Source organism: Streptopelia decaocto, assembly GCF_964273445.1.
Source record: "Streptopelia decaocto genome assembly, chromosome: 3".
Taxonomy (NCBI): Eukaryota; Metazoa; Chordata; class Aves; order Columbiformes; family Columbidae; genus Streptopelia; species Streptopelia decaocto.
The window spans coordinates 91110530-91130185 of NC_138656.1; the positions used below are offsets into that span (position 1 = coordinate 91110530).

A 19656-nucleotide genomic window follows, 5' to 3' on the forward strand; every position below is an offset into this window, starting at 1 on the left:
AAAAAAAAAAAAAAAAAGAGGGAGGGAGATAAGTAAAGTAGTCTTAGCAGATCACACCAGTCAAAGTATGGCTTTTGAGCATACAAATGTTTGAAATTGTCCAGGGTATTCCTGTTTCAGCCTTGTCTTGCTTTACACATAAGCCTGAAAATGCTGAGCTTCAGCTAAATTTTGTTATAGAAGCAGTTGAAGGCAATGGAGAAGGAGAAATAGAAACTAACAGAGGTGCTCTACAGGCATGGAAATTCCATGCTCTTTCTCCTTGAAGTTTTAGCTGTGTTAGAAATGATCCACTAAGCTGAAATGAATCAGTGGCACTGCAGTAATGAATCCTGAGATGTCCTTGCTCACCAAAGAGCCAGCAACAACAATGGTTACCTGAGCTATTTTCTGTTGCCTACTATGTTGCACTTCTCTAGAAGGCTCTTGATTCCAAGACAAAATGAATTACCCAATGGACTCCTGTGCCTGAAATAGTACTGGTCCGAAATAAATATGAATAAACCAAAAATTATGTAAATAATGTTTCCTTCATGATTTTGCTTGAATTATCAGGAGTACTACTTTGAAATTTTAAGGTTTGATTTCAATACTAATACTTACACACACATATATATGCATATATGTAACGATGAAGCTGGTGAATCCCATTCTCAAAATTTTCCAAGACAGTAAGATCACAGAGAGATGTATTTCCCAACATCCTAGCAAGTATCTTGGACACCGAAGGGAGTATGTGAAGGCAATAGATGAAAATACTCTGGAAGCCTTACATTATTATTTGCAAGTTTAACAGGTTCCTTTGAAGCTTGTGGATAGATGCTTGAAATATAGTGCAGCAGGCCATTCTGCATATTTTTTTATTTTGAAGGGGCAACTTTTTGATTAGCAAACATTATTCTCTCCTTTTCACTAATCATGCAAACATATGATGGATACGCCCCAGTAGATTTTTTTTTTGTAGGTTACAAGGAGACACCACTGTTATGTTTTTATATGTATATTGTTTCTAGTTTACACTCTGTGATGTAAAATCTTACTGTGTTAACAGAGTCAAAAGCTGTATGGAATGAGTAGTATAGGTGTGGATACACAGGCCAGAACCCAGCTCTGTATCCGTGTTTGGATTGTTTTGTCAAATGTGTGTTTTCATTGTAATAGTGCACGAACTATGCACTTTTTAATTCGTGGACCTGGGATAATCCTGAACTGTGCAACTCTCTGAGTCAGGATACATAATATAATGAGGACAGAGGATATTTAGGCTAATGATTAAAGGGATGTTTGAAAAATTAATAGAACTGTGTGACTAGGAAAAGCACATTTCTAAATTGCTAATCTTGCACACTGCCACACAGTAGTGACCCTGTAGCCAGACAGAGACCAACATAAATAAATAAGGTTATTGTCATTATGTGAAACAGCATGCAAGATTAAGCCCAGAAGACTAATTATTTAGGGAAGGTAACTCAAGATACATAAAGATTATCAGAATCAGCTGTCATGATCTGAAAAGGAAAATATCTTAACAGTATCACTGTTAGCCAGTGAGAAGTGGCAGCCATGGCTCATTCCAGGTATCTGGAAATGAAAGCCACACCCTGAAGTGGGAGTTCATGTGTAAGGAAACAGCTTCTTTGTGACCTGAGAAATATGGAGCAGTCTTTTTGCAAGAACATTCTTTTAGAAGTTTGCTAGACAATGTGAGTTTTAAGATTTTTTTCAAGCTAGCTTTGACAGCAGATTAATTACCTTGGCTTTAACATTACATGTTCTGTTTTGTTTTTTGTTTTGTTTTGATATGAAATGTTCTCACTCCTTCCTGGAGGGAATGAAGCTAAAATTATTTAAAAGTATGTGATATAGATGCCTTTACTCTCCTCGGGAAATACCAAATGAGCAGGAAAGCAGGCAGAATTGCATCTCATTGTGAGTGCTGGACTGTGTTTTCTATGTTCGTACTTCATGCAATTTCTAGAGAATCTTTAAATCTACCTCTAATTGTTTGGAATGTTTTTTTTTTTCCTTTCTTTTCTAGTTCTCTTTTTTTTCACTTCTTATTTTTGTACTTTCAAGTTCAGAGTTCTTTTGTAATGTATCTAAGCTAGCCTAATCTTTTTAGAAATAGCTGCCATTTTTGTATGGAAACACTTCGGTTGATCAAATTCAGCCCTGTATGGGGATTTCTACACTGAAATTTTAGAAAATCCTATGTGAATTAATTACATAAAGCACACTAGTAAAGCATTAGGTGCTGAAAGCAGTTCTTATTACAGTGATGGTTTATCTAGATATAATATTTTAAGTTGCTTTTCATTACAAAGGTTCCCTAAATGCTTATAATGCTGATACACAAACTCTGATGGGATCACATACACACTTCTTGTTGGATATTTTTCAACACACAGTAATAAGGTGGGAGTTTGAGTCTACTTATTACTCACTGAGATAAAGTCTAGGGGATTCACTGTGTAGTTTAGTTTACTTCAAAAATGCAGTGAGCTTCCCCAGAAGCTGAAGATGGCTCACCACCCTCTTGGGATCAGATGTTACAAAGAGCTGAGGAATTTGTGGGAGACATATGATTTTTTCGCGTTTCAAGTCACAGTAGAGGAAAATGAATGTAGTCATAGGGCATATGCCTTCCCTTTTGTTTCCTAACCCAGATTAATCAGATCCACAGGTAGAGTCTAAAGTAACGAGATGTGCCCTTTCAGCAACTCTCTCGAACATGCCTGTCTCTTCTCCTTAGTGTAGAACTCCTGCTGAACTCCTACTATGTCCAGATCTCTGAGACAAAAGGAATAGGAGAACTGTGATGCAAGATACTGATGACCTTTACCTTATGTCAGATGTTAAGAGAGTTACATATGTCTGATATTTCTTCCTTTGATGGGTAGCTGCTGCCCTTTCTTGCCAGAACAACGTATTCGTGCGGATAACATTGTCTGGCCCATTTCCCAGAAGACAGTATTCTAAATGTCTAAACAATTGCAGTGTCGAATAAAATGTTAACCCACCCTGTTAATCAGTTTCTGCTTCTTAATGTATTGATGGTCTGGATTTCTTCCCTAGTTTGTACTTTGTGTTCACACTATACCTTCTTTTTTCTGAGTAGAAATCAGAAAATATAGACTTCTTAAAAAATTTGAAACTGTCAGAAAAAAGGTACTCTTGTTCCATATCTTGACTGTTCCAAAAGCAAAAATAATGTACATGATAAAATTTCACAGCTGAATAGAATTACACTTCTCTGCTCTAATTAAAATGACCTTATGAAATTCAAGTTAATAATAATAATAATAATAATAATAATAATAATAATAAAAATAGATAGTTTCAAATTCTTATCATTATACATTTCAAAAACATCCACAATTTTATTTATTGGCTGCTAACACTACCTGGACAGAGGGCAGTGTTATTGCAAACCCTTGATTCTCTTAAAGGGCCGCTGCAGTGTGTCCCGTAAGGTGATACACAAGTTCTGGTTCGCACCTGCGACCCTTGACCACAAGTAACTGAACACGTACTCCACTGGGCCCACTCTTCAACACCAGATTCACCTGTATTCAAGACAACAAACAAACATGAATATGGACATAAGTATTAATTAGACTTTTTTTTTTTTTTGGTATTTCAGAAACTCATTATCCTCTGTTCTTATAAATCAAAGAAAAAAGTACCACACCAAAATAAATATCTAAAAGTTCATGGAGTAAAGCAGCTGTGGAAAAGTGCAATGAATAGAAAATAAAGACATCTACAATGCTGCAGTCACATAACGCCTGTCAGAGGGAAACCCTTTGATCACTTAGCATCATTTACAACCACTGCCCTTCAACACTTTAGAAACAACACTGCCCTCGGGATGTTAAAAGAACATACACAACTCTTCTTATATCATAGCAAAGGATTTGTCTTTGATATTTATACCTGTCACACTAGAATGAAGGCTAGGTAATACTTTAAGGAACTCTACCAGTAAGTGAATTCTGATTTAAAACAAACAAACAAAAAAAACACACCACTAATTTTTTATCTTTTCTTCAGCAGAGGAAAGTCATCTAGCATTTGAGAGAAGTTCCCTGGCAAAAAAAGAAGCACTTTGCTTACCAAATTTTAACCTGAACAGTGGGATGGGAACTTCGATTTGATCACTTATTTCACAGATCTGCTCCTTGCTTTTGAGCTACAGATGGGCTAAATTCTTGGATATGCTAGACCCCATTACATAGACCCCTATGGTACATAACACCATGTTCAAAATTGTCAGATGTGAATTATTAATACTGTACATTTGAATAGTGTATTTTTTTAAAGTGTTGAGAGATAGCACATTATATTATTTCTATTTTTTTGTAAGCAAGTCTTGCATGGATGCTCAGGAAGGAGTTAGCCACAGAGGCAATTCTGGAATTCCTTTCCCAAAGGCATTCATGTTCAGAAAACTGTCTCCCTTGTGTATTCCCAGAAAGCAAATGCAAAAATAATGTGAATATACTTCAGTGAACAATTTGAGTAAATAATTACGGATTAACTTTCACCTTCTGCCATTAAATATCAGTATAAAATGGCATGCCGAAGCCTCTATTACACCCTTCATTATTAAACCTAAGTCCTTTTTGAAACAAAAGGGATTTTCTGCTTTAAATCACTGTTATGATACAATCTTCAGTCTTTAACAGCTTGCTTAAAATTCCAGTTACCTCAATATACCTCTATTCTTCCAAAAGTTTTGATATTGGTTCCAATCAAGGTAATGTCTGCAAACCAAGAAAACTCTGATGATACCTTCCAAGGATGCAGTAAACGATACACCATTTATTGAAAATGTGCTTTTGTAGCAAGCATCTGTTCAAGCTCTTTTGTTGCTTGTTTCCAGAGACCAAGCATGAAACCTTTACAAAATGCTTGTCTCTGCTAGTCCTCTAAGGGGCACTTCTAAGGCTATTCAATGCTTTAAAAAAATGTGCTTCTTATTGAGTAACAAGACAAAATGCTTTAAAATTAGCACACAAATCCCTCTGCTTTTCATAAAATTATGTGCAATTCTAATAATTTCTATGGACAAGGACAAAATAATGAGATTTTTTTAAATGCAAAAATTCACCAATATTATTTTTGTAGTCACTTTCTTTATTTGTTAGGTGAGAAAATGAGATATTTAATCACTTATTATTGTTTTAATGACATTTCTGATATTTAACATTTTGATTAGGTTGTTACATGGCTTGGGTTCAGGTTAAATGACATAATATCATACATATGGCTAATATCTATGTAGGCGGTAACAATAATGCAATATGTATTATGAGCCCTATGTACATGGTGAAAATACTTGTATACTATGGGTTTCTAGGTTTTTTTTTTGGTCTTTTCCTGCATGTTTGAAATTTGACTTTGTTTAAATGGTGTAGACGAAAGGTCAAACAGCAGAAAACATCAATGCTCAAGATATTACTCATTAAGAAAAAAGTCACATATACCCAGTGTAAATTAGCTATTATCCAACACAGACATGGTGACAGTACATAGCTAGTAAAATGCAGAAATCAAGAATTAAAAATTTACAATTTCAGATACCTTAAAATAATAGAATGTTGCTCTTAAACCTTGGAATATGATGAAAAATAACAGTAACATGATGCTAAGAAGCGTTATTGTATTCAGTGAATTTTGAAATTAATATTAAGTATTAAAAATTTTGAGCAAATATGTACTGTCTATTCACAAAAAGCAGAATCTAGCAATATACTTCACCATACATAAAGGACAGAAGGCTTAAATATTTGCTGGAGCAAGATCCTGCACACTAAATGATGTATGGTGCAAAAAGAGTGAAATCAGAGAAAATCAAGCACAAATTTATTTTGTCAGCTGCTTCATCTCCTTTTGCACAATACCTTATGATTTTTTGGTTATTTTTAATTTTTCAGAGTATTTTGTACTGCTGCCAATATGTTTATTTTCTAGAATTAGCCTACATTGCCTATGTAAATGTGCAATACATCTTCCATTGCTTTCTATATGGCTTTTCCATTTTTTTCTTTTCTGAAATGAAAATTACAAAAGGGCTACTTTTTATTTTCCTTCTAGCTTTCAGTTACTTGAGAACTCTTAAGTTTTTTATCTATCATATCAAACCTACAATCTGAAATTAACTATTGGCAAGCTTCCAAGCCCCTGTTGCTCGACACGTAAGAGGAAATAACTTACTGTACGGAAGGCCTCACTGATCTGTGTAAAACTTACCTGTATTATACTCTCTAAATCCCATAACATCTAAGGGAAGGATCAGTCCAAATACATAAAATGGAAAATAAAATTATTAATACAATTTTTTTTTAAAATACAATGTTTTACTGCCTCATATCACTCACAAACAAACAGGATAATGCACATTTTAACACCACATTTTAAAACTCTTCCATTCCCAGCGAAGAATTGGTGGAATAAATCCACTATTCTAACAGTATTAAATATTTTTTATAAATGTTTTCCAGGACAATTCTCTATTCTTGTCCCTCTGCCTTTTTAAATCATAAAAACATTTTGTTGCACTTTTGCATCTTTTTACTATTACACAAAATAAAATACTAAACATGCTTAAAATATAAGAAACTTCACAGACTCAGTATCAATTTATTCCAAAGGCCTTCTTAGTACATGGGAAAATTAATGAGAGAGATATGTTAGAAAAAACCTTTAAAAAGATATCACATTAATTACATCACAGGAAAATGAATGCATTAGAGGTGAAGAAAATATGCAATGATCACTACAAAGAAAAATCAAAATGAGGAAGATATGAAAATTAGTATGTCCAAAAAGAGCACAGTATTACTTAAAATGTGTTAATCTACAGTTTGTAAAATATAGATTTCCTCAATGCTGGGCATGTAAATATATATGCTCTGCTGATATATCTCACGTGCTTTCTGAACAGGACGTTGAAAACCAAGCCTGTATGATTTTGAACACACATGTCTCACTCCACACACACAATCTATCAGAAGGTGATGGTATAAGTGCTGCATTTATAATGCAGCTCTCTAACACCCATAATAGATGCACTGCAACAAGTGACTAGAAATTATCAAATACAGCTTTTACCTGATCATATGAAAGTTTTAGGGATTTATATGAGGAAATAAACCAGATCATCTCACTTATTTTTTGGAGTAATTGTATGAATTCAAGAAGAAGCATAAAAGCAAAGGTGTTATTCTATGTAGTAAGCAACTAACATTATAAATCTGAGCTAGGTATGTCAGTAATAAGTTCTACTTGCCTAACAAAATCTGCATGAAGACCAAGAGGGTTCTGGGATTTCTTCTTCCACTGCATTTTCTTACACTAGTATCAACTTGGGAGTTAGCCAGCTAAGTAGTCCTACAAATTAATAGGAGGGAAACAGACTTTTCCCCCTCCTAAATTTTTTAACAAGCGAATCTACACCAATTGGCTAGGCATGTATTTAGATTACTTAATATATTGATTTCTGCAAATCTGTTAAATAAAGCACCCTACTACTAAGGAAGTCAACATGCAACAGAACTAGAAGCAATTATAGCTCTTTTACTAAAGTGAATATAAAACTGGAAGCATTATGTATGACTGAGGCAGGCATATTTTCTAGGTTAGTAACTGTGGAATACAGAGTAAGTTGTTTCAAATCCATACAATAATTATGGGGCACAAGATTTTCAATGCAGTCACTTACTGGAATGGAGTGTGTAGGGGATCATTAAAGAATTAGATTTTACCAACAGATGCACAGACCATTAGTGATGCAAAAAGGGCAGTAGTTCTGGTGTATGAGAGCTTAATTCAACTCACCACTAAAAATTCATCACTGGCCTCAAAGGCAGCTGTGGTAACTGTTGGTAAACAGGCTTTTTGTTGTTGTTGTTGTTTTTTTTTTAACTTCAGTTCTAGGTTTTTAATACCATTTTGGTATCTTTATCAAAAGAAGATGAAGTTGCTCAAACAAAATTAGAAAATATGTTTTAGATGATAAACTGTTAGATAATTTGCACATCCAATTAAAAACTACTTACGGCCAATTTCATTTAGCAATTATGAATCTGTAAACTGGAGAACAGAGCATTGTGCTGGGCCAAAGATAGTAAATGCTGAATGTAGGCACATCGAAGTCACCCTAGTAATTAAATAATTTGATAAATGCCTAAAGCTGGGACTAGACCCTTGTCTATTTATAAAGACATTCTGAAGCATGTTCTTAACATCTCCTTTGAAAAAAGTTACTATGTCACAGTTAGCTGCTCTGTGTCATGTATGTGTGAGACTGCTTTTACTAGTAAAGTCATTCATGCTTATACTAAATGACTCAGTATCCACATTCACAGTGCATGTTTTTATATGATCTACCTAATTCTCAGCTACTTTATTTATGGACTTTAACTGGTGGAAAAAAAAAAAATGATTCAAAAAAAGTATCAGCTTAGAAAACTGACAAATATGCAGCAAAAGATTATGGAAGCATGCAGTGGTTTTGCTAAAATTAACAACAGGAAATAGAAAAATGTAACTGATGTATTACCAGTTTGTGCCATAAATTTAGCAGCATCAGCTTGTTCCTGAGGGACCCTTTTCTCATGAACAGATCGAGGTCGCTGACTTTTAATTGTATGATCTCCCATCATTCCAAATTCTAAAGACAGAATAAAGGTTTATGAAAGCTTGTGTGTAGACATTTCTTAAAAGTCACATACTGTCTCATGCAATATGTTCCTAAACATACCTGGAAGTTGCTGGTAAGAGTCAGGCAAGTGATCATGGCAGTTAATATCAACTTAACTTGGCTACACTCAGCTTTTGATAAATACTTAAATTTGTGTCTGCAGATATTCAAACATGATTTTATTGTATGAACCAACATTCAACGTAGTGACGCATACTATAAATCAGCTCTATGACATGGGACAAAAACAGTTATTCAAATGCAGACATTTTATTCCTACATTTTGAATCAGTGCAAACCACACCAGAAAATGGTTGTGACAGTGTTAGACATTGCTGTTCTATGGCAGAGCCTGCTGCTCTTCTGGAGGACTTCTATTCTGCACTCATCTTTCTGGCTGATGAAGCCGTCAATAGAAATAACAAGTCATCTTTGGGAATGGTGGCAATGCGAAATAATAATAATTTGGCCAATGAACTGCTTAATTTTTAGGCTGAATCCAGCAGAATAAATGCTTGTGAATGGTTTCCTTTCTGAAACCTTTCATTTATAAAGACTATAGGTTACATCTTGCCCTGAGTATTTAAAAAGATGTCCCCATTGATTTTAATAGGGAAATCGGAAATCTAAATAAAAATCAATAAGGCCTCAGTGTGGGAGAGAAGAGTGCTTCATTTTTTTATCCTATCACTGCTGCCGCTTTCCCCTTCTGGTCCTGCACAAACCTCTTAGCCTTCTACCTCATGCCTCATTTTTCCTTTTTGTGATTAAATGTGGAGAGTTCTTTGCACTTCCAGGGGGACTGGGTCTTCAGCACAGTTCCCTCTGGTCCTCCCAGGCACACATGGCTATCTACAGCTTGGTGCTAAATATTCAGTGTTGGAACTCTAATTTAGGCAGCATGTGCTGGGAACACTGGGTTAGCATTGAAACTACTTCAACTACAATCACATGAAGTTTCTGATGAGGCAGAAGGTGTCTGAAGCACTAGGAATATAAACATTAAAAAATACTTTATTCTGGAAAGTTACCTTGCAATTGCAAAATTCAAAATTCTCCCCAGTTTATCAAGTCATGCAGATAATAAAACTTACCTTCCTGCCTCAAAAGATGCAAAACATTATATAAGATACAAATGCTACTAATAAATATAACTTGCAAACACATTTTTTGATAGATCATTAAAGTAAACATATTTAAATTTCTGTTTAGAGTAAGAAAATAATAAAAGGCAAATATATTTCTAAGGAGTCAATCAGGAGAGAAAGGTTTTATTTCCTTTCTAGTAAATTATTGATATATTTCTCCAAATTAGTGTTTCTTTTTGTAAATATTCATTAATGGCACCACTTAAAATATAAAGTTAATTATTCATTTGAGAACAGCAATGGAGTTTGCATGCTAAAGAGAATATTTGAAAATCTAATTAATAAAGTATATTTTGATAATTAAGCATCCAAAATTTTTAACACAACCAAGAACTACATATAAAAGATAAATAAATTATATACACATACATATATGTAATATATATATGTATGTGTATACATACATATGTGTGTTATAACAAGTTATGAATATATTTTTATAAAATACACCTCTTCTACAGCTCCTCTGATTTAAGACATCTTTTTGTTCTGTGGGAAATCTCTATAATAAAAATTTTACAATCGATATTCTAATGCAAATTAAGATTAGAATGATACTTTAAAAAATTTTACAAGGGGAAGTACAGATGACCATTTTAATTGCAACTAACAACATGGCAAAGGATAAGAGATTTTATACAGCTTTTCCCCTGAAGGAGCTGTGAAAGCAAGGCATGTTTGCTCTGAGTTTGCTGCCCACTCGCAGTTTGCTTGTCAGGCAATTTAGAGGATACGGCACCATTCTTGCAGAAGACTTAATTCTATTTTTGAAGTTACAGAGTGCAATAATGGGAGACCTTTGCTAGAGGAAGGCTTTCCAGAGGCATACAGGAAGGTGGGGAATGCTCCAGTCCCAGCCCCGCAGCATCCACACAGGACAGAGACCTCTGGTGAAGAGGCAAAAGAAAGTCTGGGAGATCAGTTTTCAGGGTTGTGGTTTATACCCAGAGTAGCTCCATTCACAATGATGGAGTAATTCACGAATATCACCAAGCAAACTAAAGTACAAGTCATTGATGCAGGATCTAATCATGCCTCAACTTTTTTATTTTTCCACTTAGCAACACATTTTTAATGTACACATTCAATTCACTTCAACTATTGCTGATGGTCTTCGAGATGCACTTTTCAACTAATGCCCCTTTGGTATATTAAGCATTTATATACTAAATATATATGTATATAAGATAAATATTTCATAACAGAGATTAAAATATTTCTTTATAAGTTTTGTCAAAAAATGGAACTGGACTTCTGCAATGCTCTTATTTTCATATTCAGCTGAAGTATTTAACCAAATGCTGCATGAGAACAAAAGTGGTAACAGGAAATGCAGTGTCCTGGCTGGGTGACGACTTTAGGGCCTCATTAAAATTCAGGCTTCATAAGAAAAGAAAAATAAGAGTCAAGTACATTCTTGTAATGAAATCAGAAGTGTCCAGTTTCTGCATATAAGTACAAACAGTGCTCTCAAAATTGTTTAATCTAAGAAGGTCAACAGTAATGCATTTTTATGAAGCATTTTATAATAAAATGTCTTACTTAACTGACTGCCACAGTTGTCAATAAATACTAAATAGAATAAAACTTTCCTGCATTTTCAGATCCTAGCTAAATAACAAATGTAGAAGATGAACCAGTTATGCAATTTTTTTCCCTCAATGCTTCAGAGAGGAGAAGTATGTAAATACTTTCTGGGCTGGGAAAGCATTTTAACCCAAGTCAGCCTAAAGTATGACAGAAAGCCACAATAGTTTCAAGGACCTTTTTGTGCAGGAAAGGTGACAGGGACCATCTTATTGTAGACAGTATCTGGCACAGAGGTATCCTGCAAGGTCAGACCAACATGGTTCAAGACCTGATGTCTGGGATACAATACTGGGTGTTTGAAGTGAGATTCTGAGTAAAGGCATTTTGCCATTCTCACTCTTACCTCATTTTTGCTGCTGAAGGTATTTTTGCAGACATCAGTTTCTGAAAGAATTTTTTGTTCATACCTGTCCTAATTTTCTCTTGGGTGAAATAGGACAGTCGTTCTCTGCTTTTACCTCAAACATTGATATTAATCAGGTTTTTTTTCAGTAAATGAAGAAGGACTATTAAAATTTTCAGCAGCAGACAGGTACACAGCCTGATCCATAAATTGCCACCATGATCATAAGTTACGCCTGGAGACACGAAAGGGTTTTCATGCTTTTTACTACATTGTCAAAACTAAAATCTGCCTGCATGATGATCAAACTCATAAAGAAATACCTTGAATGGGTCATTTCAACCAGACTGTGACTTATAACAAATCATAACATATTCCAAGCATTTGTGGTAGAAAACCTGAGGTTTAGTTTTCAGATACAAGAATTTATCCTGCTGTCAGAGGTCCATTGGTGGCTATGGAAGTACAATAGTTTCCTGCAATAGGATGCATATTCTTTCCCTCCTCAGCTGTACACAATGGATCAAAGCTTGAAATTATTTTAGCAATACATACGTCTTAATATGGATGTGGTTTGTAATTTCATTTTACATATAACTCTGAAGTATGTAATATAGTTCCATGCCTTCTAGGAGTGGAAAAAATATATCTGAAATTCCAAAGTTTACAGTTGAGTATTATTGACAACAACTCTTGTCTGTAGTCCCATTGGCTTTACCTTTATTTTTATGTTATGTTATGGGAATTTTTATTCCTATTGAGTAAACTTTTTAGTTTTTAAAGGAGTAGCTAAAATCTTGCAGCCAATGTAGGTGTACGTTTTTAGGAGAGAAGAGAGGTGCCATGAGCTCTCTGTAGGAACAAAGAAGAAAAAAAACATCTGTTAACAGTATAAAAATGCAAAGTAGGAAGACTGAGCAATACAGAAGAAAAATACCAGCTTTGCAAGGTTCTACTCACCAATGACTAGTCTCTGCTTTTTGACAATTGGATAATCATTAAAATTAAAATAAGTGTCAAACAGATTTTATGCCTCAGTTGTTTAATGATATTTGTAAGCCTGTTACATATATATCCTAGTCCTCATATGACATTATAAACCATGTTGATTTGGCTCTTATGGTTATTTTTATGTCACATTTCAAAGGAACTTCACAGTGTAAATGTACTGATCTGGTTACAGGTGTAACATCTAGTATGAATTGTGCTATCAGTGGCATGGAACACACTGACATTAAAAAAAAAAACAACCAAACAAACAACACTTTTTCAGCATTATAGTTGTTGAGGGCAGCATGAATGAACCGTTGAACTAAAAAGAAGTGATTCTGAGAACTTCAGGGTTACCACTTTAGGGTATGTAAAATGTAAAGCACCTTCTGAGAGCTGCTGTGTCTCCTCAGCTTGTACTAAACTGCCTGGAAGGTGAGATGGTGATCAGAACCTTAAAATCTAGAAGAGGCAATCGATTCCCCAAAGTGACTGCCATTTTTTTCTCTTACCCATAGTACTCCTGCACTGTACTTCATACTATCCTACCCACTCCTGCATTGTAAATAGTCAAATGAATGTTTTCAATTACTCTTGCGTATGGAATGAATATTAAAGATCTTGCAGCCAAAATGTGTATTAATACAAACTGTCTCACATGAAGAAGCATGGCATCCTCTCTGTGCAAACACACAAACTTTTTTTTCCCAGAAATTATGCAAAATGCTGATATAAGTCCCAGGTGAAGGGGAAGGAGGGAGTGTGGAGTGGGAAGGGAAGAAAGAAGAGGGCTAAAGAAATATATAAATAACCAGTTTATTTCAATTAATTTTTGGACATAACTATTAACTGATTTCAATAGATCTGATTAATTGCAGACTTCCAGGAGCTTGAAAAAGTTCCCTGCACATCTGATTTTTTTTTAGCCTGTTTTATAGTTTCTCCAACAAAGATACTAGTGCAATGTGGAGAAGGAGCAATACTGGGGGTTTCTCATCTCACTTGCATCTGGTCAGTACAGTTTCTTCTGGTCACTAGATGGCAGAATGTGTGTTGACTTAGAAGAACAATTTTGCATTGAATTGAGAAGCCAAGACTTTCTGTTTCTTTTTTGTTAGAAAATTAATACCCGTATTAAAACAAGCAAATAAAAAAAACCAACCACTTTATTACAATAAAAAGACTGAGGGGTTTTTGTTTGCTGTTGTTTTTTTATTTCTTTTGAAAGGGTTGGACTTAAAAAAAATAATAAAACAACAACAAAACCAACATGAGCTACGGTTCTTTTTCCATTACAGTAAACCCCATGATGAAAGCAAAGAAAACCCCAGGAGCACTCCCTTCCCTGTCTCCAGCCCTGCTGCACTGTAGCAGGGCACCCAGGCCCCACCGGGAAGCATCTGTTCTCAAATGTTGCATTGACAGGGCACAGAGCTTCAGGGCATCAGTGAATCATCACTCTGCAGAAGAGATTGAAGCTATGGCTTCCTACAGAAACCCCTTAAAATGATATTTCCTCACCAGGCAGGGAAGTTGCCAAAATGGTAACATAGCTGTTAGCTGAATTAGATATCCATGGGAACCTCTACTTAGTAAATGTGGAAAACGTTCTTAAAACAGCCTTTGCCCAATTCCTATGTAGATCCTGGTCCCATAAAAAGTCCACTTTTGGCTCTCTGAAACAGTATAGAAGAGCTTTGACTAGTTTCAAACTGAACGGAAAAATTTCTTTCACTAGAGTGAGCTCAGATCTGCACTGAGCTGTATTCATGAACAGAGTGAGAAAGACAGATATCCCATTACCCATGAAAACACAGAGAGGATTTTAATAGCAGTGGAAATATGAAAGGCAATAGTATTTGTACAAAGTAATTTTTTTAAATTATAATGCACTCTTGCATTTTATCAAGTAAAAGACAAAGATAGGTTAATGGTTAACATTTGTAGGAAATTAGATACAGGATTTCCTTTCTCTTGCACACAGATCTACTAATATATATACGTATGCACTCTTTCATCTTTCAAAAAATTACAGAAAATAATTATGTACTCTAAACAGTCAACATATTGTACACAGGTAATTAGTTTGCGTTTGTCTCTAGGGAGACCCATTTGCTCCTAGGAAATAACATTAGATTAATATTATTGCTGCTATTTTTAATGACATAAGAAATGAAATATTACTGAATTAAACTGTAAATTCTAGCACAAATCCTGATGAGCTAAATTTTCTTGTGGCAATGCAATCTGCCATCTCTGTGCACCTCTGCAGTGAGTCCCTTGGCCAGTCATTATCTTCAGTGGAATCTGAACCTCTTTATTCAAGGCTACAGATTTGGTCAGTGAAGGATATAAAAAAGACATAATATTTATTCACTTTGTATGTGCAAGGAATGTTGAAACTGTGCAAGCTCTATTACTTGCCTTCCTGGGCCCAATTGCTCATCATCTTACACCTAGTCAGGAGAAACGGAGCATGTAAATCTAGTGAAGTGACTCATACCTGTTCAAAATGAATGTAAAATGTCATCATAGCAGGCAGTGTGTTTTCACATGTGCTTTGCAGAATTATAGGTAAGCAAAGAGGAAAAGCACAGGTGAATGAAAGCAAGCCCAAACTGCAGCTTTACCCATCTGACATATTTTATAAGTATCGTGGCCAGTATGCAGAAAATGCTCTGCAGTTCACATTTTTCCCATTGAAGTATTTCCCTAGTAGTTGACCCTAATATGTTTGCATTCAAATAAAAATGATAAAACCGATAAAGGAAATTTACATTATTGAGTTTAACATTAAAGACCTCTAAATTCAGCAGTATATTATTCTCTCATATTTTCTATTGTTCTCTCAAGAGATTCATGGATATCATAACATATTAAGAAATGAAAACATAGGGGATTACCTTTATTTATTTTTGCTTTTTTAATGAAAGACTGTAAATGCATTCGCTTGTAGTATTCTCATCATTTTAATGTTTATACTATAATAACTTATTCATGAGTAGCCTTTAAAAATTTAAAGTATATTACCATAATAATACTTTGGTATCTTCATTCCTTCTTTGCATTTCATACTATTTTACTTCTGCATTGAGTATTTTGCTTTCTTTAATATATTTAAATAATTGAATTATTGATATGGTTAGCCAGTGCAGTAGCTATTTCAGAATAGCATCATTTTTATATAAACGATCTCTTTTTATTGAACACTGCACCAAAGTACCTAGATATCATACACAGGCTAGTATGTGCCTCTTTATTGCTCTATACATTTACAACTCAAGAGAAGATGACTGACAATAAATTGTAATTTTCTAAGGTATTCTTGAATTCAATAATTTAATTCTGTTTCCTTTCTGTTCTACAAACACTGAAAAGTAAAGGTAATTGTAGAAAGCAGGATTCACAAGGACATCCGGGCTATTTCCTTGCCCTGCAAATATTTACTGCAGACATTCCTGCAGATGGTTGCCTAATCTTTTCTAAATGATTGCAGCATTCATTAAAATTTGAGATGAATTATCTATGAATTTATAATGGGGAAGTTTACAGTCTGTAAAAGATTCTGAACCTGTATGAAGAGAAAGAACAAGAATCAATGTTTTAAATAATAGGTACTGCAAAATCTACTCACGAAGCACAGTTAAACTGAATGTGTTTTGTCTTTTAGAACAATAGAGCTTCTGGGTGAAGCTAAATGATATTACATGCCTTTTGAAGAGCATTTTTTGTCCTTGTTCAAGTCTACTATTTTTTTTTTTTTCAGAAGAATAATAAAAAATGGGGGAAGTGTCACTGGATGTCAATTTTACACATTACATTTTAATCATTTGTGATACCACAAAACTGACCGTTCATATGCGGATATCATGGGTGGCTGCTAAATTTTATGTCTCTTATAGAAGACAGAAAAGAAAAGAAAGATGAGAGAGAGAGGGGAACAGAGAGAAGAGAGGGAGAGGAGGGAGGAAGAAGAGGAGGAGAAGGGAAGAGGGAAGAGGGAAGAGGGAAGGGGAAGGGGAAGGGGAAGGGGAAGGGGAAGAGGAAGAGGAAGAGGGAAGAGGGAAGAGGGAAGAGGGAAGAGGGAAGAGGGAAGAGGGAAGAGGGAAGAGGGAAGAGGGAAGAGGGAAGAGGGAAGAGGGGAGAGGAGAGGAGAGGAGAGGAGAGGAGAGGAGAGGAGAGGAGAGGAGAGGAGAGGAGAGGAGAGGAGAGGAGAGAAGAGGAGAGGAGAGAAGGGTTCAGTTCAGCCTGAGACGTGTGTACGGCACAGCCCCCTGACAAGTAGAGTGTTGCAATGGTTTCCAGAATGGACCTCGAACCTCTTAAAAGGTCTGAACTCTTAGGGTGACACCTATGGCCTTAACAAATATGACTTGCAAGTAACTTTTCTCTAGTCAACAGAATTACTTTAATAGGAAAACACGACCGAAATGAATGGAAAACCAGTGATTCAAAATTTAAACTTCAGAAGTTTTCCACAATAACAAAATCTTTCCTTCAGGAATACATGCATGGTATTTTAAGTAGGAAAGCACATGAGAGATTTACCTGAAAACTGTCAATTAATATAACCTGGACTTACATTAGGACTTTTTGAAATTTCATTAGATATTTTCACAGGATTTAGTAAAAGCAAAGTTTTCTAGGTCTCCGAGATTCTCATTTCAGGGTCAGACCCAGCAATTCTTTCAATGGTTTTAAGGAACCAGATATCACACTGAGGCTAAAAAACCTTACTACATAATCCACCCTTAGAAAAAATATTTGAGCTCACATGCTAACATATGCTTCCTACCTATAGCCCATAGTGTCAGAGAGGACCACACGGTTGGCTTATTTGACAGGTCTTGCCCATGCAATGCCTCTATAAAAGGAAATGAACTGTTTGACTGCAGATCTGAACTAAGCAATGCATAGTTTGTGGACTACTTTTTAGGGAAGTTCACCCTGAAGCCTGCATTAAAGAATAGCAAGGGTGCAAGATTTCTCTCCTCCCTAAACCAGATCAAATACCTAATGCCAACATATAAAAAATTATAGCATGAAAACTGACCTAAGAGCAGACATATTTGATGGGCATAATCTATTTGACCATAATGTACTATACTTAACACAGGAACAACAGTATTTTACTGGGTTGAGAGAATGAATCCACTAGAATTAGTGAGGCTATGATAATGATCCTCTAAAGGTCCACAAAATACTGATTATTCTGAAAGCCACGAGTATGCTTGGGTTTTTTTTGTAATATACATATTTTTTAAAACTTAAAAAAAACGCTGTTCCGCAGCTGTGACAGAGATTTCTACTCAATCATGGCAAAGTGCATCCTGGTCCAGTTCTCTGATTAAATTAGAAAGCAATATCAAACACAATCTAGTCAACATGACATTGACACTCATATTAGGAAGAATGACAGGAATGACACTATTGAAGTGGTATCATCTTCAGAGGTGTCTTTCACCAACAAGCATCGAAGTAACTGATTTTAGTGTCCTCATTGTTTCTGCATCCCTACTTGATGTCAGACACTGGAATCACTTATTTTAAAGTTCTCATGCATCTCCTGTGAACATTACTGCAACCATCTACATCTTTTGACCTCCAGAATGATTAATGGAATTGTGCTCTATGGAGAATCGTGGCTGCTTCCCCTAGAGATGTCAATAATAAGGATCATCAAAAAACACCTATTCCTTGACAGTTGTCCAAGATACATCTCATGTAACTCCTTCAGCTTGTCAGTATAATATGTGATGTGGTTACTTAAAATCTGTCTCAAATCATTATGGTCCATCATTTGAAGCAATGATGTCAACAGTCACCATACATGAATGTTTGGAGATGGCAAATGGATTTTTTCAGTGAAGATTTTTAGTTCTAGACTTACAACTGTGGAGTTTTTGATACTGATTAAGATGGGAACTCTGACTGTATTGCTTATGGACATAGATAAACTAGTATATCTTTCATGGAGAAGTCTGCAGTTAGTGGTGTTTTTTTTACCTAGTGCAAACAGACTCTCATACAGCTGGCGACCTACAACTGGGATGTGTATCATGGTTCTCTAAGAGGGGCTTAAGATTGGAATCTCCTTATACTCCTCCTAACTATGAACCTTTTTTGAATTCTCTCCAGAGCTACCTGCACATCTGTCCACAGATAGTCCATAAATCTCTTCCATTGCCTCTACTCTGCTGTCTAGAAAGGAAGAGCTGGAAAACAATGGTCTCACTAGGGAGCTCAGTAAAATAGCTACAAGAATATATTTTATACAAAGATATTTTCAAATAAAAAATTGAATTTTCTTCAAATTATGTTTTTGCCTCTTGTGTCTTGGCTCTCTGAAAATATTCCAATGATGTAGTCACCTGAAAGAAGCGTTCTCAAATACAGTCAACTGTAAGCATGTATAATGGAATATTTATGGTTAGCAAATTCTGAATCAATAAATTAAATTATGCTTACTAGAAACTTACTAGTATATATTCTGATTGTCCAATCAGAAATCAAAATCAGAACTATAAAAGCAGTATGTCTAGTCACAGCTAGCCAATATGCATTATAAGCTGAAAATGAAAAAACAATGAGTGCTGAGGAATAAAGGAAGTATCTGTGAGTGGGAATAATGCATTTTTTTAGAACAGCTAAAGAATTGGGGAAAACTAGGCAGCTTTTGGGCACATAAGCTTTCAGCTCTGAAGTAAGAGCATCAAACATCAAAGCTCCTAGGCATTTTGTTACTGCCACTTACGTACTTCGCCTTGCTTACGTACTTAGACTACCATGGCTCCAACATTGCTACCACAAGGAACAGACTGGACATAATCCCATTCAGTTAACTTCAAAACCAGAATAAGGCAGAGGATATTATAAAT

General features: G+C 35.2%; 1 protein-coding gene across 1 annotated transcript in view; it reads right to left on the bottom strand.

Annotated features, from left to right (window-relative positions):
• The window catches only part of ADGRB3 (adhesion G protein-coupled receptor B3), a 449703-nt gene that overhangs the window by 261435 nt on the left and 168612 nt on the right, over positions 1-19656 (bottom strand). Inside the window, exons 4-5 of the mRNA XM_082048907.1 lie at positions 8567-8677; positions 3405-3566 (exon numbers count right to left, since the gene is read on the bottom strand). Coding sequence (XP_081905033.1) covers positions 3405-3566; positions 8567-8677 — 273 coding nt within the window. The remainder of the gene's footprint in view (positions 1-3404; positions 3567-8566; positions 8678-19656) is intronic.